The sequence below is a fragment of the Drosophila pseudoobscura genome, chromosome X, assembly GCF_009870125.1.
Source record: "Drosophila pseudoobscura strain MV-25-SWS-2005 chromosome X, UCI_Dpse_MV25, whole genome shotgun sequence".
Lineage (NCBI taxonomy): Eukaryota > Metazoa > Arthropoda > Insecta > Diptera > Drosophilidae > Drosophila > Drosophila pseudoobscura.
This window is the reverse complement of record NC_046683.1, coordinates 52,484,628-52,508,946: the sequence shown is the minus strand read 5'-3', so window position 1 is coordinate 52,508,946 and position 24,319 is coordinate 52,484,628. Positions and strand designations below refer to the sequence as shown.

At 46.3% G+C, this 24,319-nt stretch overlaps 3 protein-coding genes and 1 long non-coding RNA gene across 23 annotated transcripts; 1 reads left to right on the top strand and 3 right to left on the bottom strand.

The window, feature by feature from the left end:
- Nucleotides 1-1,666: 1,666 nt before the first annotated feature.
- On the top strand, nucleotides 1,667-21,991 carry LOC6900735 (mediator of RNA polymerase II transcription subunit 15). Of its 19 annotated transcripts, none has more exons than XM_033385375.1 (9): nucleotides 1,667-1,853; nucleotides 7,891-8,177; nucleotides 11,817-11,911; nucleotides 12,103-15,189; nucleotides 18,146-18,300; nucleotides 18,525-18,980; nucleotides 19,540-20,083; nucleotides 20,147-20,274; nucleotides 20,337-21,991. In XM_033385375.1, exons 2-9 carry the CDS (start codon nucleotides 8,059-8,061, stop codon nucleotides 20,439-20,441), a joined length of 4,689 nt encoding a protein of 1,562 aa, XP_033241266.1. In that variant the 5' UTR covers nucleotides 1,667-1,853; nucleotides 7,891-8,058; the 3' UTR covers nucleotides 20,442-21,991. The 19 variants fall into 19 exon arrangements, with proteins under 19 accessions (XP_033241266.1, XP_015043242.2, XP_015043240.2 ...); XM_033385381.1 differs by lacking the exon at nucleotides 1,667-1,853 and adding an exon at nucleotides 3,590-3,949 and having other exon boundaries at nucleotides 7,571-8,177; nucleotides 19,873-20,083; XM_033385376.1 differs by lacking the exon at nucleotides 1,667-1,853 and adding an exon at nucleotides 3,591-3,949 and having other exon boundaries at nucleotides 7,571-8,177; nucleotides 19,543-20,083.
- On the bottom strand, nucleotides 5,272-6,194 carry LOC117185172 (uncharacterized). Its single transcript, XR_004470743.1, has 2 exons — nucleotides 5,740-6,194; nucleotides 5,272-5,546 (listed from the first exon to the last, which is right to left on the bottom strand). It is a non-coding gene; the product is annotated as an uncharacterized lncRNA (long non-coding RNA).
- Nucleotides 10,215-11,041, bottom strand: Ilp5 (Insulin-like peptide 5). Its single transcript, XM_002135060.3, has 2 exons — nucleotides 10,768-11,041; nucleotides 10,215-10,643 (listed from the first exon to the last, which is right to left on the bottom strand). The coding sequence occupies exons 1-2, from the start codon at nucleotides 10,958-10,960 to the stop codon at nucleotides 10,423-10,425; spliced, it is 414 nt and encodes a 137-aa protein (XP_002135096.3). The 5' UTR covers nucleotides 10,961-11,041; the 3' UTR covers nucleotides 10,215-10,422.
- I-2 (protein phosphatase inhibitor-2) lies at nucleotides 21,388-24,281 on the bottom strand. 2 transcript variants are annotated; one of them, XM_015187752.2, is made up of 5 exons: nucleotides 24,064-24,281; nucleotides 23,500-23,612; nucleotides 23,267-23,419; nucleotides 23,105-23,199; nucleotides 21,388-23,048 (listed from the first exon to the last, which is right to left on the bottom strand). In XM_015187752.2, the coding sequence occupies exons 2-5, from the start codon at nucleotides 23,577-23,579 to the stop codon at nucleotides 22,777-22,779; spliced, it is 600 nt and encodes a 199-aa protein (XP_015043238.1). In that variant the 5' UTR covers nucleotides 23,580-23,612; nucleotides 24,064-24,281; the 3' UTR covers nucleotides 21,388-22,776. The 2 variants fall into 2 exon arrangements, with proteins under 2 accessions (XP_015043238.1, XP_001353871.2); XM_001353835.4 differs by lacking the exon at nucleotides 24,064-24,281 and adding an exon at nucleotides 23,901-24,031.
- Nucleotides 24,282-24,319: the final 38 nt, after the last annotated feature.

Below are 24,319 nucleotides of genomic sequence, written 5' to 3'. Positions count from 1 at the left end.
AAATATTTGCACATTATAGCAATGTATACACTCTGCTGCGCTTAGCACGGTTGAGGCTGAGGCTGAGGCTGCCTGCTGTATGTATAATTCTTCTGCTGATTCCTATCCCATCCCGATTCCGCTGCCTTTTTCGCTACGGCCAAAAACAATTTCAATTCTAATGTGCCATTAATCATTCACAAACATTAAACATATTATTTTTTTGGTTGGCTTTCTAGCGTGAAATACTAAAGCAAAACGAGCAGCGAGGAGACTTTGAAGAGTGGCGGGAGATAGGCGAGTGGGAAAAAGCGGCGATGAGTGCAGGAGAGCTTCGAGCGGGCGGGGGGACAAGCAGGCAGGCAGCTTAGTTGCCTGTCAGGTGCTCTCTACTGAAAAAGCTTTTTTGTGCATGGGTTAAATTTCGTCCGCTCGAACAGCAGGGAGGGGGGTGGTTAAGAGAGTGAAGAGTGGAGAGTGGAGAGGGAGAGGGAGAGAATGGCGTGGAAACACATTCGATGCACTAATTGTTGTGCTTGAACGAACCGAAAGCACATGAACTTGTGAAATACGAATGCGCTTCATCAAAATCCATAAAGCATGAGAAAGAGGGAGAGGGAGAGGGAACACGGCGCAAAATAACGGTATTAAGTTGTTGCTGTTTGTCGATTCTTCTGTGCTTGATGGCAAAACTAAATTTCCAAAAATATAAGCAGATAAAAACTAAATATACCAAACACACACACGCGCACGTACATGTGTATGTATGTAGATACGAAGTGGAAAAAATAAAACAATGCGAATCCCTACTATGACGAACAAAAATATCAAATTTGTGTTGATAGACGCTTGTCTAATGCTGGAAATGAAACAACACGAATTCAAATTGTTTTCTATGTCTGTGTCTGTGGCTCACGAGTCACTTCGATGTGCATCGAAGCACTACAGAGGAAGTTAAACTTCCCGATACATCCATGGTATGGGAAAGATCTCAGCTTAAGAGAAAGATTAGGAGCGATTTAAGAGCGGTTTTTAAGCTTCAAGCAAGATCGGCGAAAGCTGCCGAACGGACACTACCCTCCAGAAAAGTATGCCCACCAAAGTAACTGTTGTAAGTAGGCTACAAAAAAATAAAAAAAAAACAACAAGTGTCCGCCCGCACAGCAAATCAGTAGAACCCCAAGCATTAGTTAGGGTATTCGAACTGCTTTAAAATTGCTTTCCAAAAATCCAAAAATAAATATTCAATATTTAGAAAAACATGCATATAAATATACATGTTTGTGCGGCCCACAAGTGTACATATGTATGTATATAAACAACCATAGGTGAAGCAATCTAGTACATATATCGAATCGTTGTTTTCTAGTTAATTAGGTGGTTTAGCGCACCCCTACATATGCCCCCTGTTCGAGTGTGAGTGTTGAATATTTATCGTTTCTTCGACTTGGATGCCATTAGGGGGGTCTGTGTGAAAGAATACGTGATTAGCCACTGGCTATTCGGACTAATTTATAAGCGGCTGCGAGTGAGAATGAGAGTGTGTGCGAGTGGGCGTTGGGCAGGGACAGGGGCCCCTTAGGTACGGTACACTACTACATGTGTATGTATCACTCTGTATGTGTGTCATCATTTTCCATTTTCCATTTTCCATGAAAGAAGACGATCCAAAGAGCAAGAGGAACTTTCGCTGCTTTCGCGAACTTTTTGGTGGCATGCGTCGAGAGCCACCGAGCGACAGAGTAACAATAATATTTCGCACCGCGGACGTGTTCAGAGTCGAGTCCCAGCTTCCGAGTCCCCAGTACGGAACAGTACGAGTGTTTGTCTGCCCTGCCCTGTCCTGCTCTGCCCCCCAAGTGCAGCCGCTAAAGGTGTGCTGTGCTTTGTGTGTCCATCAGTATTTTTGTTGTGTGTGGTGCAGTGTAATTTGCGGACTGGCAAATTGAAAACGAGGCGCCAACGAAAATGAATGCCCGGAAAATGCGACACAAAAGAATAATGGTTAGGGGGAACACTCCACTCCTCTCCCGATCCCGATTCCCGCATATATGGCGGATATATGCGCCATCAAAAATTAATTAAATAAAGTGCATTAAAGCGAAATCAACCGATATGAGCGCACAAAAGCTAATTAGCATTTAAAGCGCAATTAAAAAGTGAAGCCAAAATGAGATGAGGCTCTGCTCTGCCAAATGAAAATCAACTTCAGCCGCCGCGAGAAAAGCCAAAAACCCGAAAACTCAAAAAACCAAAAAAACCAAAAAGCCAGAAACTGGCAATAATACAAGAAAAAAAATACACACACACACACACACATACACACTCCAATTGCTTGCAAGTGAAACAATTAAATGACATTTTAAGCGAATTTTCTTCTCATGCTTCAACCGCTTTCTACGAGTATATGGACTCTTTTCTGCTATTTTCGTGTGGATATTGCTACCCCGAAAAACTCGGGGGAAAATCGTGTGCTGCCGCGTGGAGACGTGGAGAGACCAGAAAGACCAGAATCCAATAAAAAATATATAAAAAAAAGAAGAAAAAAATTAAAAAAGAAGAACTACACTCAGAAATAGAATATTAGAGACGTGCTCTCGGACGCGGCAGTAAAAATTCTGTAATAGTCGGCGGGTCCGGGTCCGGGTCCGGGGCCTGGCCAGGCGACCTGCATACACATCTATACAATCTATAGATACGAATACGAATGTAGTATCTACGTATCTATCCATCTTTCCGCCGCTTCCTGGGCCCTGTCTCCGTCGCCGACTTGTCGTTCATCGACGGCAACCAAATGTTTTTTTTATATTTCACTTTTTTGCTCTTTTTTTTTGTTGCTGTTGCTGTTTCTGTTGCTGTTGGTGTCGGCTCTCAAAGATATTCACCAAAACTATCATTGAGTGCTCTTGTTGTTGCTGGTTTTGCTGGGGTGTTTGCATAGAGATTCTTATAAATATGGGGCTGACTAACACTAGTGGCGTGCGATAAAAGGTGCGCTGGTGTACCAGCACCCCCCAGGAATGGCTATTGATTCAGTTAGAATTACTCGAAATCGCGATGGGGGCTAGGTAGCTTCATGGCTTTAGCATTTCCATTTTCCTTTTGATTTTCACCTTGTCAAGGCTTTGTTTTTCCGCTTTTTGGCAAACGTTTTCTTGAATATCTGCCAAATGGGCTTTAATATAATTTAATTTGTTGCTGGCGCTGGTTATTAATTGGGTAATAAAAGTCAGTCTGCCACATCTGAAGTGCGTAAGCAGTTCCACTTTGGCCATAAATATGTTTTAATTAATTTTTGTTCGCCCCATTCATTGACGCTCTCCGATTTCATATTCATATGCAGACAATGCACTTTATTATGACCGCCAGTGTAGCGCACCGCTCGCTCCCTTGGCACGCACTATCTCGCTCGCACACACACACATGATTGTACTTACAGCTATCCCCGAAGCTCGTCGTTCCACTGCTTCTGCTGATGATGCTTCTGCTTGCGCCACTGCTTGCTCTGCTGCTTCTCTGGTACCCCTCCACAAAGATGTGAAAATGTAGACTGATGAAAAACCAACAAAAACAAGCGCCAGCCAGTGATCATTGCGTAAAGTTTTTCCTCGGTTCTCGTTGAGTTTCTGGCGCTGTTTCAGTTTCAGTTCGCCGATGGTGCGCTTACAAAACGCCGGCTGGCGGCGGACGGGCACGCGCTCCCAGACACCCACCTATCCACCCACCAACGCTCTTGCACGCGGACAGACACGAACCGACAGCCACTCTTGAGGGAAAAGAGTGTTGAATGCAATTTGGCGGTGAAAGTGCAAACTGCAGCGCGGGGGCGGGTCGAAGGCGAATCGCATGGGGTCGCGTAGGGTTGGGTCTCACGATTCAGGGGGCTGCTGCGGTTGAAGCCACTTGGAGCGAACGTTGGCAATTTTCTGGCGTTATTTTTGGATTAAGCAGCGCCAAATTGTAACAGACGGTAAGCACCCACCCACCCACTCACTCACATTAAAACAAATAAATAAGTATTTTCCCAACACACTCGTGCCTGGTCTGTGTTTATTTGTTGAATATTAGTGTACTTTAGTGTAACCCCACCCCGAGCCCCCATGGAGTTCCCAAGAGAGAGAGAGAGAGAGAGAGAGAGCTAGCTAGAAGCTAAATTAAATATTTAAACGATCCAACTAAAACAAAATCAGAAACACAATGCTGTCCGTTAATAATTAAATCAGCAAGAGCCAGTCGGAAAGCCTGGCAAACATCAAGGCAAGCGTGAAAGCCGACCACCTACCCACGTACCCACGTACCCACCCGCTTTTAGCCAGTTTTTGGGGATTTCGAGAAGCGCAATCCGCAACCAGGCAGCCTCCACTCAGACACACAGATGCGTCGTCGTCGACACACAGATTTGCGAAATCTAACAATATTTGCACCTGATTTCAATGCATACACACACGCAGACACGCATGCATATATAGCCATGATTATAGTTTATATAGCAACCGCCCACACCCACGACCCACCACATCACACTCATCCTCTCACACATGCCCCACGGAGTCGAGTCGAGTCGAGTCGAGAGATGATAATGATGTCGATGGTGCTGTTTCTGTTTCTGGTTCTGATGCTGGTGCTGGTACTGCCAAAATGAACGCACAGCAGGAAAAAAAGAGAACCGAAGAGAGATGTTAATTACGAAAGCGCGAAAGTCCTCATACCTTATACCCTAACTGAATTCATAGCCGAGATAAACAGCATTTTATGATCATTTAAATAAAACATTGATTTTTAGCCGCAGCTATTGTCCCTGTGGGGGCAAACTTTAGTTGTTTGCCAGAAAACAGCCATAAAATAGGCTGGGAATTTCTAGCTGAATTTTAAAGGTATTTCTGAAAGTTTATAGGGCTTTAATGAAGAGGTTTCAATAGTTCGTAAGGGCAAACTTGCACAAGTTGTAGAAATGATAGACAAAACAGACCGAAGAAAAGAATTCAAGGAAATATCTGCTTCTGATTTGCTCGCAATCCTTCCAACAATCGGTTCTTAGTTTTCTTATGTCCTTCTCGTGTGATAGGTCTTAGAGAGCCCAATGTATTTGAGGAATTTCAATAAGAAAACCGCATCGCATAGTGTCGTGGAGATTGCTCGCCTGAAAAGAGTATGGAAACTGCTACAGTGGGTGGCTTGAGTGGGCTGGCTCTGGGCATATGGTATAGGTAGAAGAATATTGTTTCTGTGGCACCTCACACACCTCCCCCCACCCCTTTCGTTTCCCTTCCCCCACACAATACTCATGTTTAACTTTCCTTTCCTTTTTTTTTATTCAAACATTATTTTAGTGAAAATTTTTTATGCAAATTCTCTTACAATTCCTGTGCTAAGTACATAGAATGCAGCACGCACCTGTTCGGCTTGCCTGTGTGTGTGTGTGTGTGTGTTGAGTGGGGGCTGTGTGCTGGTGTGTGTGTGCGGGTTGTGTTAAACTTTAATTGGGACATCAAGTGGCAAGCTCTTGCCGCTCTGGCTCTGGCTCTGGCTCTGCCACTGCCATTGCCACTGGCTTCCTGCCTTTTGTGCTGTAATTTGCATAATATTTTATTAAATGTTGATTAATTTGTGCGATTCTTGGGTGCCGTTTCCGGGTGCCACGATTGCCACAGCAGCAGCCGTAGCAGCTGTGTGGCAGCTGCCACGACGTGGCATGCAACCGCGGCCGAGGCAAAAGCAAAAGCAGCTCAATTAAAACGCATAAAATACGAGCAAACACACCAAAATACTTCATTACGATTATTTCAAGTGTCTTTTATTGCATTTTCCAACCATTTTCAACAATCAGCCGCTCCCTCGCACTCTCCATCTTCTGCTGTCTCTCTTCTCTTCTCTCTTATCTTCTCTTCTCTTCTCTTTTGATGATGATGATTATGATTTTCATACATTTTCCATCTCTGATGCGGATTTTGATACATTTTCCGTCGAACACAAGTGTACATACATATGTACATCAGTGGAAATGACGCAAATCTGAACAATAATATCTTTGCTTTTCCTCACAGCTGCTAATTTTATTTGAGGTGACACACAAGGCGGGAATTTCAAAATAGAGCAAACAGCAGACAGATATGTAGATAGAAAGACAGAAAGATAGTGTGCGGCTAAAAGAAAGGGGCCGAAAGACGTACACATACACGTTGAGAGCCAGAGCCAGAGCGAGAGCGAGAGAAGATACCATCTGAATCGAGTCGAGTGTGTGTGGAAAATATGAGTATGAGCAAAAAAAAATTGAGCACATTTCAATATTTTTTGCCGCTGTCTTGGCCTCTATTTTTAGGCCCCAAAAACAACACTAAATCCCATATAATATATACACATGTATATTTTTGTTCCTTTTTGTTTTTTTGCCCAGCAAGCAGTGCTCTCAAATTAGTTTAAGATACATTTCTCAATGTGACAGAAGTGAGTGAGTCGCAGCAAATTGGAAAAAATCATATAGTTATAGTATATCTTTATCTTTAAGATTTTTTTTGGTTTTTTTTCCGTGTGTAATTTGTGAGCAGCAGCTGTAAAATCGGAACAGATCCAATGATTCCAGTGCATACAATTCCTCGTATATATTCTTTTTTTTACGTGTGTTGTATAAATAGTAGTGCTGGCATTGAAGTGTTTTTGTGCTGCTATCAAAAGTGTATTCGTTTTGGTGGAAAACTCTGAAAAGTTGTCTTGACCAGATTTCCCCTCTTTCTCTCTCTCTCTCAATTTGTTGAACAATTTTCAAAATCCTTGTATTTGTCATCATTAATCAATCAATCAATCAACAAATTCCACAAAAAACTCATTGAACAAATATATAGCATTTCGTGATTACAAGTATATATGTATGTAAGGGGTCTGCTTGAAACGACTATGTGACAATGTACATACATACATACATACATATGTACATATATGCACATATGTACTTCGATTCCAAATTAAGATATATTAATATATTATTAAATAAAAACAGTGGTTTTTATACATATATTTCTCTCAATTAACTTGATTTATCTGCAAATGCAACACGTCTGTGGCTTATATAAATTTAAATATTTGAATGGTGAAAATATAATTGATGGCCAGGTGTTTTCAATGTTGAGAATGAATTCATTTCAACCTTGGAAAGTGTCAATAGCTTTGTCGATATAATGATGTCCCTCTGTCCGTTTGTCGGAGCGTATACTGGGATATTCCCCTTGGGCTTTCAAATTTTGAGCTGCAACTTGTCGCAGAACCTTAAAGACAACTATAGAACAGTGCTAAGTGAAAGCATACATATCTGGCTAAGGGAAACTATAATCAGAAACGAACGAAAAGTTACTTTGTAAGGCTCCTGGCTTTGTTCGATTATCATTAAAAGTTGCAAATGCACAAACCTGTAGTCTGAGCATTAAACAATATGGATTGTGTGCAGCCAGCTCTCTCACAAAGACTATCCCCGATTAAACTTGTATTCCTTCCATCAACTTTTGTACAAATTAAATTCCTGTTTATACCATTTCCATTCCCGTTCCCATTGCCGCTCCCGCACTCATCCAGTTTCCCTTTTTTGCATTTTCAATTACAGAACGAACAACGACCGACAATTAACGATTAACATTAAGTCCAACAGAAACTGAAAGCTGAAGTGGGGGAAAACTGAAAAGTGTTTGGAATTCTGTTTTCCAACAACAACAACAGCAACAACAACAGAACAGCCACAAGCAACCAGAAACCAGAGAACACCAACAAAAAGAGCAACAACTTGTAAACCACTCTTAAAACGATAAGCGGATCCAAGTCCCACACAGAAGTTTTTACTACGAGAAAAAACTGCAGAAGAGTTTGGGGCAGAAAATTTAAAAAAATATTTTTTATCAACAATATTTTTCGAAAAACTTTTTGAAGAAACCCGAACAGCATCAGAAGAAAGAAAGAGAATAAGAGAGGAAGAAAAGCCAAAGCCAAAGCCAAACTCAAACAGCAAGCAGAAGCAAGCAGCAACAAGCAGCGACAAGCAGCAGAGGAAAAGCAGTTGGAAAAAAGAAAAGAAACCAGAGCAAAGGAGATATCAAAATGGCCGCCCTACAACGGAAGCTGGTGCACAAGCAGTTCAACTCCCCAATGGGCCTCTACTCCCAGGAGAACGTCAAGGCCACGTTGAACCGCGAGCTGAAGGCCTTCGGCGGCGAGGGGTGAGTAGTCGTTTGGGCGTGTGGCGCCCTGAACTGAAATGATTATTAAACATTTAAATGCATAATTTTATAGACAAGATGAAAGGCAGTCATCAGCCAGTGCCAAAGGCTGATGAAAAGTGCCCATAAAAGGAGAGGGGATGGGGCATGGGGCATGGGTTTTGGGGTATGGGGTAGGGGTCTGGGCGGATTGTATATCTATTTAGCTGTTATTCTGTCGTGTACTTATATGCTGTCTGCCTGCCCCCAAGAACAGGTGTACAAAACACATCAATTTGGTGTGGAGAGGGGGGATAGCCATGCTCATTGCAGCGCGGCAACGACTGCACCAGTGACAGAGGCAGAGACAAAAACAGCGACAGCGACAGCGACAGCTACAGCTACACCAACTTTTTGTGTCTCTCCCTCTCTCAAATTCAGAGAGGCGACACAGAGACAACCTCCACAATTAAATGCTTTGACGTTTAATTGTAATTACCAAAAAGCTTTATATGCAGCGACAGCAGCAGCAGCAGCGACTGCGACGCGTATCTCAAAGATGCTTTAGACTTGAAATTGTACAAGTATTTGTGGCTGCTGCTGCTGCTGCGGCTGCTGCTGCTGCAACAACACTATCTCTTTCATTGTTGTTTGCAATTGTTGTTTAAATAAACCGGCCTGGCACACCCCCCCCTCCCACCTACCCCCCTGGGAGACCCCAACCTAAGATCTGCTGAGATCTGCTCGGGTGAGCAAAAACTTTAAGTGGCTTTCAGTTATACGGGGACTATGCGTGCGACAAAACGTGTGCAACAGCAACAGTAGCAGCAGCAGCAGCACAGGCAACAGTAGCTGGCAATTTAATTACCAAAAAAAAAATTGAAAACTTTCAAACACATTCGCGTGTGCGTGCGGCTCGTGTGCTCGTGTGAGGTGTTTCCCCCATTTAGGGTAAACTTTTGCCGAGAGACAGCTGAGCCAGGGTCTGCGTCTGCCCCTGGAGCAACTTCCATTTAACTGCCATTCAAAATGTACGTGAATCTTTAAGATACGCTTTTATGTAACCCGTAACACACATAGCACAGCGCAGCACAGCACAGGCACTGGCACAGGGGCAGCAAAGTAAAGACGTCAGCAATTCGAATGAGTCACACGAACCAAATTGGGCACCGTTACAACAAGTGCAACAACAATATCAACAAACAAGAGGCAGGCGCCTAGCCAAAAGTTGTGATGCATCTCGTTGACTGGCTGCCCACTCATGAGGGGCTGATTCACGGGGCAAGGGACATGCGGCGTGGGGCATGGGGCACGAAACACCACTCAATTAATCCTTTTCCTAAAAAAGTGCCAAAACATTTATCAGCAAATCTCATCTGCCCATAAATAACTTTCTCAACGAAGTACTCGCCTCACTCGTAATTATATGGGCAAATATTTGGCCAAATCTTATTTAGAAATCAACGAAATTAATTTCTATTTATTTTCGGGGGGCCAAATACGAGTATTTGTGTGCTCTGCAAATGAAAGTGTCTGTTAATATTTGTGATTAGTCGGAATTAATCAACTAATTAAAGTTGACGGATGCCAGATACAGATACAGATACCGATACCGATGCCACAGGGGAGTGTTAGCTTTCGAGGGATTAATCATCGAGTTTAGTGTCAAATGTAAAAACTTTAATAAAAGTGGACTTTATGGGGTTTTTCGCTGCGAATGGCCCTTTTGGAAGCATTCCTCTGATTAGAAGCTTTCAACTAATTCGTAAACACATTCTTGAACATCTTTCTTTATCACTTTACTTGCCACATTTTTCTGCATTGTTGCTTGCGTTACATTTATCTCGCTTGTTATCTGCCAAAAAAGATAATAATGTTTCCCTGATAATCACACTCGAAAGCCCACTTCAGACGGTTTTAGCCACAGTTCTTAGCCACGAAATAATCGGAATCTTTTCCTTTAAGATACAACTTGTTTTGGCCATCTTTAAAGGCAGCCTCGGACGCATCCAATCCCCAATTTCTGCTTTTGGGTCCCCCAATCCAATTTAAATTCCCTTTTTCTTGCAACAGCTCCTGAGAGCATCATAATATATTCATTTGAGTCTCTCTCTATCTACACGTACATATATCAAATATCGTAACAATTTGTTTAGCTTCTAGTTGGGCGGGTGGGAGTTGTATCAGTTCTCAATTGGTGCAGGTTTCAGTGGGTGCTGGTGCTGGTTCCGGTGCTGGTGCTGGTGCTGTGTTCCGTGTGTGCCCCTCACTTGCAGTAGGCCTTGATCTCATAGATGGTGCACGACTTGGCACAACATTCGTTCACAATTCCGCGCATTTGGCGCCTGGTAGACATTAGGGAGTTGTGCCGCCAGGGGAGCCGAACACCCTCGGGCAGGACCGCACCCACGGCCGCCGCATCATCAGCGGTGTCCGCATCATCCAGTGCCGGCTCGGACATGTGGTCCACGTAATCGAACAGATCCACTGCAAGGGAAGGTGTGCGAATGTGAATCGTTGCAAAGGGGAGTTGAAGCCGAAACCGAAACAAAACCAAAACCAAAAAGCCAGTAGTTGCCTTTGCCGTCGAAGTTTTCGATGGAATACTCACGTAAGCCGCGCTTGTGGGGAATTCGGGCATTGAACCCATTGGGGCACATCATGTCCATGGCTTCGGACAGCTTGTCGCCGCACAGCCTGCTGGATCGCTTGCTGGGCACCCCGTGGCTCCAGCTGCAGAGGGACACGAGCAGCAGGAGCACGGAGACTAGCATTTGCATCTTGGTGGAGGTGGCGGCCATCATGGGTTTCTGAAGTAGCTCTTTGGAGTAGACTGTTCCGGTCAAAGACAAGTTGCCAGCCAAGACGCTGTTCGGGATGTGGATGCATTGGCAGACACTGCCAGGCGCTTTTATATCCACTGGCGCAGCGAAGTGCTTGTCAGAGTCGATTACCATCCGCTTCTTTTGGGGTCAGCGTGGGTCGAGGTGCGCGCACGCGAATTTCAATGCCAGACCAGGAGAAGGATGTGGTGTTGCTGTGGCAGGTAGAGTTTTCTGACGCTGGGACAGGGAATAATTTATGCCCATAGGAATAGCAGAACTATAAGACGAGAGACAGAGCATATCCCTATTAATAAACAAACCCGTGCAGAAGGCATGGCAACTCGTGGTAGGGTAAAAGGTCTTTGTCTTTTCATATTCAATCAGATATTTCCTATACATTTAGCTTTTTCATGTTAACTTTCCTGTTTTCCCGTTAATTTTAACAGAAATTCATCATAAAACCTCAATTAGTTTGAATAGTTTGAATGGAAATTAGTTTAAAAAAACTGCATATATTTAATTTAACATAAAAAACATATTTAAAATGAATAATTTATACGAAAAATAGAGAATAAAATGAACGTTGGCAGGATACGAACCAACAATTTTCAATTTCTTGCACAAACGCACAGCTTGAAGCAGTGCAAGCAGTGGAAGCAGTGCATCCTATTTGTGTGTAAAGCTTTTGCATCGGCAAGGCAGTACTTTTTGGACTGCCAAGCAGTGGAATCCGTTAGAACAGTGAAAATTTAAATTGTATTATTCAAATTCACTTTTCCGCAATTTATTCATTATTTTTACTAAAAAAATGTATATTTAAATACAATATTTTCAGGATTGAAGTCGACGATCAAATCGCCAAGCCCCTGAACCTTGCCAATTCGGCCGTTCTAAGAGCTGTCGAAGAGGAAGAGCAGCAAGCCAAATGCGGTAAGATTAAACCTTTCCAGCCATTTTAGTGTATCGTTTAGTGCATGTCTTGTGTCCACACAAAACAGAAAGTATGTTAAACAGTGTAAAGCATTCAACAAACACAGCCACGCCCACTCACAGTGCCCTGTCCAGACTCCGTATTGATTGTGCAGCAAACTTTAATTGATTGAAAAACCATGCCCCCAAAGACTTTTACCCCCAAGAAAGACAGAGTCGCACGCGACAGCGCGATGGCGATGGCCTGCATCATACGCTGCACCAGCAGCTGCTGGACCAGATCAAGACCCACTACCTCAGCCACCAGCAGGACATCACCATTGACCGGGACACGGTGCTCAAGATCAATCGCATGGCCACCAAGCGACATATGCTCAAGCGGGATCACAGCTGGCCGCCTACGGAGGCGGAAGCGGTGGCAATAACCGCAAGCAGCCCGGATCTGAGCCACATCCCCTCTAGTGCTTCGCACAGCATTGAGGCGCTGCGCGAGAAGTTCCAGAGTCCGACGATGATCATCGAACCCACGGCCAAGCAGGTGCGCGAACAGAGGCAACGAGAGGGCTCCAAGGAGCGTCCAATCACACCTCTTAGAACCACGGAACTGCAGTTGGCCCAGGTCTACCACCAGACGCCTGTTGCGAAGGGCTTCTCTGCCCCGGAGACCAAAGCAGCCGATGTAGATCTGGGTCTGGTGGCCCCCCGATGCGAGTACTACGAGCAGCTGGCCCACAAGCGACCCACAACGCCCACAACACTCACGATCACTCCTTACAGGCCAAGGCCCAAGCGACAGGCCTACTCCCTGGACCGCGGACGCTCCCGCAAGCGGACGGTGGCAGCAGCTGGAGCTCCAGAGCTGCCGCCGCCCAAGCCACGATCCACGAAGGTGCCGAAGGTCCAGCGCAGATGCATCAAGCTAGCCACCGAAGTGAAGATCTCCTACGACAACGAGGCCGATAGCGAAGAGGAGGACAAGCCCAAGCCCAAGCCCAAGGTCGCTACCAGCCAAGAGGTGGACTTGGAGGCCGTTCCGCTGCCACCGATACCCAGAGAAGCCCAAGCAGCTGCCGCCCAGATCGAGGGCTTGCCAAGAAAGTCACCAGCGGTAATTGACAGCCTGGCAGTCAAGCGGCAGCAGCAGATGGCTCTGGCCCTGGCCAGCACCAGCACCGGCACCGGCCGTCCCAGTCAGAGTCCGAGCCAGGAGCTGGGCGCTGGTACCGCCGCCACTCGCATCATACCAGTCCGCGTTGAGGCATCGGGCGATCTTCAGCTTCAGCCGAGTGCCCAGCAGATCTACGACGACGCCTGCACCTACCTGCAGCAGGACCAGCAGGAGATGGAGGATGCATCCAATGCCCATGCTCCCTGTGGCACCACCTATGTAAGCGCAACCAGTGGCATCAAGCTGCTCCAGCGGCAGGCCAGTATGGCCAGGACAACAACCAACAGCAACAGTGCTCCCACTCCACCACCTCCACCACCGCCGCCAATGCCAGTCCCTCCCAAGATGCGGCCCAAGTCCGGCGAGGAATCAGTGGCCAGGGCCAAGCAAGCCCGTCGCCAGGGCGGAGTCTACAGCACGGAAACGGCGACGGAATCAGAGGCGGAGAAGCAACACGAGGCTCATGTGGAGATTTCGCAGCTGGAAGCAAAGTATGCCCACATACAGCAGTCCATAGCGGAGCACCTGCGTCAGATAGATACCTACATGGAAAACGCCAAGATGGCACTGCAACGGAGTGTCCAAACCACTCCTGTGCCCACAGTCGAAGGCGCTGTCACTGCCACTCCACCTCCTCCACCACCACCACCACCACCGCCTCTTGCTCCAGCATCTCTGCAGATCAAACCAGAAAGCGGCCACAACGAATTGTGGGACATGTTCTCCTCGCGCCAGTCGCCCATTCTGGCCGTGGAGAGTCCTCTGCAGGCGATACTCCGTCAGATCTATTGCCGTGCATCGGGAAGACCCGGCAGCGTGGCCAAAGAAGAGTCCATAGCGGAGGCGGCCAACGAAGAGATCACCGAGAATGTGCCGATTGTGGAACGAGCCCTCGAGGACCTGCACAGAATCGCCCTGGCACTGGACAAGCAACAGGGGCAGCCCCAGCCGGATCTGGCGATGGATCAGCATCAGAAGCAGGATCTGGAGAAACTATTGCAAGTAGAACACATGACGACGCCAGCTGCGGTCAAAGCTCAACACGTTGTCATCGAGGATGAGGAGGAGGATACGGAAGATGTGGAAGATGCGGAGTACCGACATGTGTCCGATGTGATTGCCAACTACGAGCAGCTCTCAACGGGAAAACCGCCCCAGCAAGAGACGAAGCAGGACGCAAAACCAGACGCAGAGCCAGAGAGTCAGTGCCACAAGGAAGAGGAACAGAAGGAGGATAAGGAAAAGGATGAGCAATGCTCCCATCAGGATACCACCACCAGCGATCACAGCATCTGCTGCCCGGTTTGCAATGAGCTTCGCTACTCCCCGAACAACTGGAGCAAGCTCACGAAGGCGGACCAGTGGCGCATCGCCAACCTGCACAACGAGCCCATGGAGAACTACAAGGCCACCTACGAGATACGGAGTCCGTACATTTCCCGCCAGATCTCCTGGGAGGACACCCAGAGTGCGGAGGAGAAGTCAGAGAGAACCGAGAACCAGCAGCCGGAGAAACTGCAGCGTCAGCGCAGCTTCGTGGAGATTGTGACCACGCGAGCTCCAGATTCTCCTCCTCCTCCTGCACCTCCTCCACCGCCTCCTCTGCGCTTGAACCTTCCGGCAGCGGAGATCACCTGGCAGCGGAGTAGATCGCCCAGTCCTCTGTCCTCCCGAAAGTATCCGGCGCCACTGATCGAGGCACCGCACCGGGCCAGCTCACCCTTTGGGCTCAATCCGGTGATTGGCAAGATGCCCCCAGCGCCTTCGCCATCGCCATTGCCACTTCCTCCCACAACTCTGGAGTCAAAGTTCTCGCACGTCCCCCAATTGGAGGGTCACAACATCGGGCTGCTCGTCCGCACCGCCACGGAACCCCTGCAGCAGAGCATGGTTGCCTCCTCCTCACTGCTGGCCTCCACGCCCCCAGCCACACCCCGGTCTGCCCGGGGTCAACCATCACCTTTTGATTTTTCAGTAGACTCTAGCAAGTTCAGATCGCTGGCGGCCAGCGAGGACGAGTCGGAGCCGTCCCGACAGCCATCCGTGCGGGATTTCAATGTAAATCGATCGTTCGATAATGTCTCGCCACGCCCCTATCTGGGCATTGAAGGTGCGTGGGAATCTCCCCCGCCCCCACTTCCTTGCCGTTTTCCTATGTGTGATGTTATATATTATATATATATTCCTTCGTAGATCTGTGTCATAATATTCTTTGTCTGTGATTCCGTGTCTGACTAATAGGAAAATGATTCGGTTTTGTGTGAATCTTTCACGAATGTTTGGGATTCAGAATCACATGAGAATCTTTCCGAGAATCAAAATTGTTCGACTATATACTCGTATATCATTTTCGATACTCCTCAAGGGCCTCTATGATGCAAATTTTCAATTTTCCAGACCATTATCATTATTTTTTTCGAATCCATTCCGTAACATACATAGATCCTAGCGCGTTTGATTGGTTTTATAAGTAGTATCTTATAGCACCCTTGTAGCACTGACTTCTATTGGAATCAGATATAGCAGATAGCAGAAATTAATCAAAGATATTTTTAGATTTAAATTTTATAAATTTCCTTAATATCTTCCGGAAATCTTCGAACAAACATTTTGAAAGGCACCCAATCCATTTTCATACGCCGAAAAGATGGATCGTGGCAGATATATCATTTAAACAGCAACAAAATAGCATCCCTATAAGATATGTACAATGTGTACATCCCATAGTCATAGCCATACCATATACCATTCCTTTGTTATTTTATCTGTGACGTGTGACGGCCATCAAAGCGAATTTGTTGTGTGGCTAACGAGGGGCTAGCACATCGTATCGTATCGAATATACTATACCCGTATGAGTATTCAAACATTATGCCAAAATAATTGAAGACACTCGTATGCACATACATATTGTATGTGGATGTGGTATATGGTATATCCCCATATGATATGTATGTACGAGCAGACAGATGAGTTACAAGTTTGCTAATAATTTTAATGAGCCAACTTGTGTCGTACACCTGTGAGAATACGTTTAAAAACAGATTTGTTAGTTGGGCCAAGATGACAGACGTTTAATTTTAGCCAATCTAGCGATGGGTAGTCCGCGCAGTCACCCTTGAGTCACAGACTAAATCCGCAAGATCTATGTGATAGGATGGGAGGGACAGATGCGTTGGATAGATGGATGGATGGATGGTTAAGTAGATGGATCTGGCATGACAGATCGCCATAACAATAAATACCATCATATCTATAGGTAAAAGACAGTCATCAGCGACCCAGCCCCAAAGTATTGCTCAGCAATCTATAAAGATCTGGGGGCAGCGCAGAAATATGCCAGGCATCCAAACATATACGAATATACGAAGATATACACGTAGAAGTATATATACCTACATATCTATCTATATAGGTATATGCATATACATGTATATATATATACATAATAGGTATAGACAGACACCTTGAGATCGGCTGCCGTGAGTGAGTGAGTGAGCAACTGTAGCAGATATGTATAGGCAGTGGCAGCATTTCAAGGTGCGCCCACAAATCACAAGAATCGAAGGTGTAAACAATGCCAGAAGTGGGCCAGGAGCATAGCCAGAGGAAGGGTACGGTACGGTACGGTAACCCTAAGAGTCAGCAGCATCATTAGCAGCCGCCACTTGCCCACTTTCCACCCACTTTCCCCCCACTTTCCACCACTTTCGCCCACTTTCGACCACTCTCCCATTCAGGAGATCTCTTTCTCTCTCTCTCTGAGATCTGTATCTCCCCGCAACCCACACGAATGCAGATAAATCTGTATCTTGGCCATTTCGATTCGGCTCTCGATTTTGGCTAACAATAATTTCCTCTGTCTGCATCGCTCTGGCTCTGGCTCTGGCTGGCTCCTCACTTAGTAGCATACATCGAAGGCAAACATATCGCGAACGATCAGCGGCCAGCGCGAACGATCAACGAATTAGCAAATAGCCAAATAGAAAATAGAAATTAAATTGGGCAGAATCCGAATCCCGTAACCGCAAATCGAACGAAATTTTCACGGTGTTTGTTGTTCCCTTCTGCCGATCATCTGTTTTAATTCTTCATTTTCAACGAAATCGATCCGAAAAAAACAAAAAACCCAAACGAAACGCGCGCCGTATCGATCTGCAATTTGCCAAAAAAAGAGCAAATAATCCAAGAAAGAAGGGGAATTATATGATATTTCCTGTGGTGTCTCCCCAATTCCCAAATCGAAGCAATTGATTATATCTGAGGGGGTTATATAACGAACGCTCTCACCCCCGATCGAACGACTGGCCGAATTTTTTTTGTGTGTGGTGCTCGCGGACAAGAAGTCAAAAAATAGCTGCAAAAAGCTACAACATATAGAAGCTATATATCTGTATTTGTTATTTTTGATATCTGCGCAAGAATAATTTTATTCTTACGCAAAAGAGATCTCGATCCAACCCGATCCGAACCGAATATACAGATAGCCATACTATATAGCCAGGCAGCAACGATGGGTGCCCAGTGGAAGATCATTAACCAAAACTACAAGAATCTGGAGGGTAAACACACATACACACACACACTCGTTATCTCCCTCTCTCTCTATAGATATAGATAAGTCATGTGGCTGGTGTGCCTTGGCAACATGTTGCATGTGGCTGAGGCAACATCATCACCTTATGAGTAATGTCACATTCCTTGCTTTCGACTCGTTTTCATCGTCTAAATTTAGCCACAATGACAGCAGCATCTGTGTATCTGCGGGGACGGGACTCTCCCCCTCCCCCTCCCTCTCCCTCGGTCTCCTTCTCCGTCTCTCTGTGCGAATTGCGAGCACTGCACATTGTATATTGTATAATTTTAATTGGCTTAAATCATTTTCAAATTGTTTGTCTTGCACCATGTATCCAAGGCCAAGCAACGCCCACGTTTGACCGCATTTTGTTGAATGTTTTACACTGCAACAGCCGCCGCCACCCCCTATATGAATGCCCCCTACGAAAAAACAGCTGCTGCAGCAGAATCTCATTCTAATTGGTGTATCCGTCCTCCCATTTCTGCAGGCTATAAGCGCGTGGCCTGGCCACCCGCCTCGGAGGAGCGCATTATCCGTGAGTTCACTCCGCAACCGCAGACCCAGAGCCCGGCACCCGGAGCTGGCGGCTACTATCCCCAGCCAACGGCAGCTGCTCCACAGCCAAGTGCTGTTCCAGCTCAGGTAATTTGCGATATCCGTAGGTGTTTAATTCCTGGATTGTATATAGTAGTAAAGACTTGTGTAAATATAATTGTATCTGCAACTGTCACAACTAGTGTCTCCGTCTCCAAATCCGTCTCCGTCTCCACTGATGTACATAGCCATACTCCTACACAGAGACACACACACACACACACTTATACACTCCTAGCACATACCTAACTACGCACTGACCTAACTTTCAGGGTCCCATTTATAACAACGTCCAGCCACGATCCACTCCAACACCTCAGCCACGAGCCACTCAGCCACAGGTACAGGCACAGGCACCTCAGCAGCAATTCCAATACGGTTCCACACCTGCCCAGGGTCCGGTTCCCTCTCAGTACCCAGACCAAAGCTATCCCCATGATCAGCAGCCCGTGCAGTACACACAGGCGCAGTTCAATAGACAATCCTCGAGGGAGCTTGTCCAGGCCCCAGCTCCAGCGGCTGCTTCCGATGCGTATCCCAACTATCAGTCGAACTACCAGAGGCAGCCATCGCAGGAGCCCCTGATGGCGTTGGACAATACGGGCGGTGGCTGGAAGCCCATTCGTGCACCGTTGCCTAAGTCGCACCATGACTACACTCCGGCCGGAGGAGCACCTTACCAGGGATCAGCCCCTCAGCAGCAGCAGCGACCAGCCTATCTACAGCAGGTACAGAAAGGAATTCGATGAATGAATGGATACTTTGATGCTAGAACTCTCTTGCCGCTGCTGAGCCGTCTCTCTCTATCCCTCTATCGTACAGAACGCGTTGATATCCCTACTATATCTATCGTAGACACTTACTAAACTGTGCATTCAACGGTTTCCTTGTGTAATCACTGTAATCACCGACTTCTGCATGCCCTTTATTGCTCCACTAATCGCTTTCTGTAGCTGTAACTATAGTTAACAAATGGCTTACTCTTCTGCTTTTGCTTCTTCTCTGCGACTTTCAGCTGTAAAACTTCGCACAATATAATCTCTACACCTAATCCCCTTCCGCTTGACCACTAACCCGAATCGGATATTAACTTCCATCCTATAACTATGGTCTATATGTCTATCTCTATCTCGAACATATATTCTCTCTCTTTCCACATCGTCTGTGTGTGTCGTTTACACCTCCCAACCAACCAACCAACCACACACCCATCTACAACATCCTTAACACCCGTGATCGAAACCCAAATGCACCAACGAACCACCAAATGCACCATTGAACCAATAACAGCCACAATACGGTAGCCAGCAGCAGCCACAGTCACAGTCTGTGGCACCTCAGTGGCAACAACAGCAGCCAGCTGCATCCCAGCAACCTGCCCCTCAGTGGCAACAGCAGCAGCAGCAACAGCCTTCACCTCAGTGGCAACAGCAGCAATACCAGGCTCAGCCTCTGGCTCAGGCCCAGGCTCCCTATCAGGCGCCTGCGCAGCCATCATACCAGACGTCACCCTATCAACAGGCACCACCACAGCAACACCAGCAGCAACAACCGTCCTACTATCCACAGCAAAACGGTGGCTCGACCTATGCTCAACCCCAGTACAATTCTTATTCGCAGCCCCAACAACAGCAGCAGCAACTGCCGTATTCGCAGGATCAGACAGATCAGCAGCAGCAGCAGCAGCACCAGGTGCCCGTTGCCTTTGCTGGCCAGGACGCTGGCTATCGTGGCGCCAGTCCCGGCATCATTACCTTGCGTAAAGAGGCACCCGTCTCGCAGCAGTCTGCGCCAGTCTACACTTCGCAGCCTGCCGCCGTCAGCTATCAGGGTAAGAACTAGCCCCATAGATTCTTGCACATATATGTATAATCTTTTGATAATCCCTCTACAGGAGGCAGCAAATTGCGCGGAGATTTGAAATGGCCACCACCAGAGTACAAGGAAGCGGCTGCACGCGAGAATGAGGAACGTCGCCAGTTGGCCTTGGGCCCCGTCTGCCGTCCCAGAAAAGTAAATAGGGTAAGATTTCCCACCCCTTTCAACCCTACTAAAACCCCCCCCAAAACATCAAATTTTACTAGAACAACTTTCGTCAGGACTACACATCCTTCTTTGCCAAGCATCAGCTGAACAACGCCTATCCCAGCTACAAGGTGCCCCCAGGCACCCAACACATGTTCGCCTAAGTCTGGAGAATCGGTTGGTTGCAAGAGACGCAGCAGGAGAGGAGCAGAAAGAACATAAATTCAATGGAACCCACTTCATAATATAACACTAGAAACGATCACACAAATGTATATGTTACTAAAACGAGAAACTAACGAACCAAACCACACTATCTATAGAATATACATATACAATTGTTATACTAATCTTAAATGACCACTAACGACGCCATATATACATATATCTATATATCATATATAACGAAACGATTGCCAGGGGTCTGTAGAACCCCTGAGTAGATGAAATACATTACTACAGAAGAGCGGCTGTGTTCCACTCGCCAAACAATGGATCCACTCCGGCTAGAACGGAATGGACCCATTGGTAAAGTACATACCGAACTGGAACTGCAACCGCCCCTTAATCCATAAATGACCCAAAAGGAATGACCCAAGAACCAAGAAACCAGGGCATTGGATAACGAAGGAGGAAGAGATGATTCTCTATGTACCCATACTATATACACATATTTTGGAGCATGTGCATATAGTATGGCTAAGATAGCAGAAGTTGAGAACTATATAGTAAACCATATAGCGATAGATTCTAAGATATGTAACATAATTGTTACACTGTTAACTAGCAAATGAAACGGAAACGATGCGACCCAAGACGGAAACTGAAAATGAGATTGAAACCTTGTTCTAGAGCCTAAGGCATTACTAATCTATTATATTCTATTATATATATAACGTGGATCCTGCCGGATAGCTAAGACTAAGGCCCCGTTTCGGCGCCACCTCTTGGCCTAGGGCAAGCACCCCCACTAACTGTATATTGTAAAACGAAAGGACTGCAGCCCGAGGCGAAGATCTTGGCTCAGCCCTTGAAAAAGAGTACACTTAGGAGCTGTCCGGCTAGGCGTCTTATTGTCTATTGTTTGAATTTGCATGCTTTTTTTTTTGCTTATATCTATACTATATATATATACGATATATTTTATGACCAAATGGTCGACCAGCACATGAAAAAAAAACCGTCAAATAACCCCCGCATAGAAAGTTATACTACAAGATGAAGCTACAACGCCAATCAGTTCTGTGAGTCATCATCAGTCATCAATGAAAAAAACAACGAAATCAACCGAAAAAGTGCCCCAGACCCCCCATTCAGATCCCAGAATGACCGATCTTCCCACCCCACAAAGGCCGGCAATACAGCTTGCCCCATGCACTGGATTGGCAGAGTGCCCCCCTCCAAAACATCACCACCGGATGCAGCATAGAGCAGGGGGCCCGAGACCAATCCATCGGCGGTAAACAGTATGAGGATGCCATTGCCTGCTGTATGTGCACGGCCCGAGCTCTGTGCGTGGCCTTGGCGCGGTGCAGGGGGGTCGGTCCGGACCGCGGGGCTGGTGGCAGCCACAACTCTCAGACTTTACCAATTACTAAGACCAGCAATGTCAAACCGAATCAATCATACACTACGATGATGTATAACTAATATGAGAAATGAAAACTACACTAAAATAAACGGAAAGTTTCTGAATACTCGCGACGAGAAGAAAGATGGATCGTCCTTTTCGATTGGGTTGGGTTCTGTTTTATTGAAACTTTCGCATTTGATGGCTAAAACTTAATTGTAATCATAATAGTATTGTATTAATAAGTTACTAAACGTAAGGCCGAATCAATGTCAACGTTAGTTACAACAACTGGTACTCTAAATGGTATTCACGCATCGCATCCACTCTCATGCGATCCGATCCGATCCGATTCGGGCGAGCGTTGGCTTACTTGTGGCACTTTTATCCTCATCCCCGTCTGTACTCTTATGGAAAACTAAATGCAAATGGAACTACTAATTGAAAACATGTTGACCACAATTTGAATTGCTGCAGTAGCAGCAGCAGCGCGATGGGCCTGATGGGCATGCGATCATTATATTTGCTCTTGTTCTATAATCATTGATCACGTGGCAAAAATTCCATTGATTTGTGGTGTCTGACTGTATGTGAGTGTGTGTGAGTGATTTACTTGATGACAAACATTTCGCGACGGTTTTGCTGTTGGTTTGCAATGCAATAAGCAAATTCAATTAATCACGAGTGCTCCCCTTCTCCTTCTCCTTCTCCTTGTCGATCTCGCTCACGTTCCCATCCTCATTCCGGTCCACTTCTCACTCAGGGGCCAGAGCACTTGATATAATTTCGTTTCTTTTTTTTTCATTTAAATGTTTTCTTGTTCTTTTTTTTGTGATGAGCTGCCGCCATCAATATTGAACGTCAACTTCGGCCTGGGCCGTTGGCTAGGTAAACATTAGTGATTGATGATTGATTAATTGATATTGCTTCTAGTTGTTTGATGGCTCCAGGTCCATGTTGCTGCTGGTAGACGGGGATTTTGTTGCATTTGAGCTGGCCTTTTTCGCCGAACTGCTTGCATATCGGCTGGAGGTGGAAGAGCCTTGCTGGGAACCCGACGGTCTGCTGTCGGAGGTGTCGACGGCATTCTTATCCTCATCGTCATCGTCGTCTTCCTCCTGTATCAGCTTTCGGGCCAGCTTAACTGCCTCGAATTCCCGATAATGGGCCTTGCGACGCCGCTCGAACTCACGGCGCCGTTCTGTAATAGCAAACAATAAACATTTTTGGGTAATTTAAGTAGAAGTTGATGCTTACGTCTCTCCTCCTCGCTCATTGGGAGGTCGTCGCCGGAAGAACCCTCGTCCTCAATGCTCTCGGAAGTCTGTTGTGAGCTGGCCGCTATGCGCAGTCTGGGAAAATTTGAGTAGGTATTTATACAAACATCAGATAAACTTTAACTAGAAGGGTAAGGCTTACTTCTCCACCAGTAGTTCTGTGTCCAGCTCGTCCCTGGTTTCTTCGTAGTATGGGGTTTTTGGCTCATCAATTTTCATATGCCCGTAGTCCTTGTCCGCCGGATGGAACGTCTGCAGCACGTTCAGCTCATCGAACTTGGCACTTTTTCGAAAACTAAAAGAAATTCTACGGCTTAGCATTTGGGCAGTGAAAAGGTCATAGGTAGTGTGTATGTGTGCGTGTTTGTCCCTCACCTGGCGCCTGACTTGTCGAAGCTGCGAGAAGTCTTTAAAATGCCCTTGCATGGCAACTGTGGGCTGGGCTGGTTCTGCATTTTATCTCGGCGCTGGCTGATCTCACGCGTTGGCTGCAATAAGGCACAGAGAACGGAATTTGATTTAAATATACATAGCTTACTTGCATAATTACGTCAATACTTCTGGAATTGGAATGGACAACTGGACAATGGTGAATCACGGCGACGGCAGTAACAGAACAGATACTGGAATCGCGAAATTCGCCAGATTATAATAGCACAGGTCGCAGCAACACTTACACCACCGCCAACACCCAGCTGTGGTCGGCGTGCCCTTGGGGGGGTCGCCACCCACTGGGCACCAGCCTCCACCACGGCCACTGCCACTGCCACACTTACCACCCACCTGGGCGCTAGCCCCCGTTTATAGCCGTTCGGCATCGCATGTGGCTTTAACAACGCCCTTCTTCTATCCTGGTTCTGGCTTAGCCTTTGTTACCACCGCTGCTGCTGCTGTTGCTGCTACGTGCCGTGCTTGTGCCTGACATTTAACCCAACTTACTTGTCTGGTGCGGGCCACTGCTGTTAACTGCAATTGAAATGCAATTTACGCCTCAAATTCGGTATGCAGTCAGGCGAGGAAGACGCAGAGGGCGGAGAGACGCGGAGTAGCGTGGCTCACTTTCGTTACTATAAATCTAGTAATTTAGATTGATTAATTTATTGCCCGCAAAAATTATTCACTTCGCACTTTTTTATTTCTCTCACAAAAAAAGTCCGTAAAAAAATATAACAGGTACTACATAATGGAAGGAAAA

Coding starts and splice junctions, on each gene's coding strand:
- LOC6900735 (XM_033385375.1), top strand. CDS start 8,059: ATGGCCGCCCTACAACGGAAGCTGGTGCACAAGCAGTTCAACTCCCCA. Junction 8,178..11,816: donor AAGGCCTTCGGCGGCGAGGG/GTGAGTAGTCGT, acceptor CAATATTTTCAG/GATTGAAGTCGACGATCAAA. Junction 18,981..19,539: donor GACCAGCCTATCTACAGCAG/GTACAGAAAGGA, acceptor TTGAACCAATAA/CAGCCACAATACGGTAGCCA.
- Ilp5 (XM_002135060.3), bottom strand. CDS start 10,960: ATGATGGCCGCCACCTCCACCAAGATGCAAATGCTAGTCTCCGTGCTC. Junction 10,644..10,767: donor TCCCCACAAGCGCGGCTTAC/GTGAGTATTCCA, acceptor CTTCCCTTGCAG/TGGATCTGTTCGATTACGTG.
- I-2 (XM_001353835.4), bottom strand. CDS start 23,942: ATGCCGAACGGCTATAAACGGGGGCTAGCGCCCAGGTGGGTG. Junction 23,613..23,900: donor GGCTAGCGCCCAGGTGGGTG/GTAAGTGTGGCA, acceptor GCCTTATTGCAG/CCAACGCGTGAGATCAGCCA. Junction 23,049..23,104: donor AATGAGCGAGGAGGAGAGAC/GTAAGCATCAAC, acceptor TTGCTATTACAG/AACGGCGCCGTGAGTTCGAG.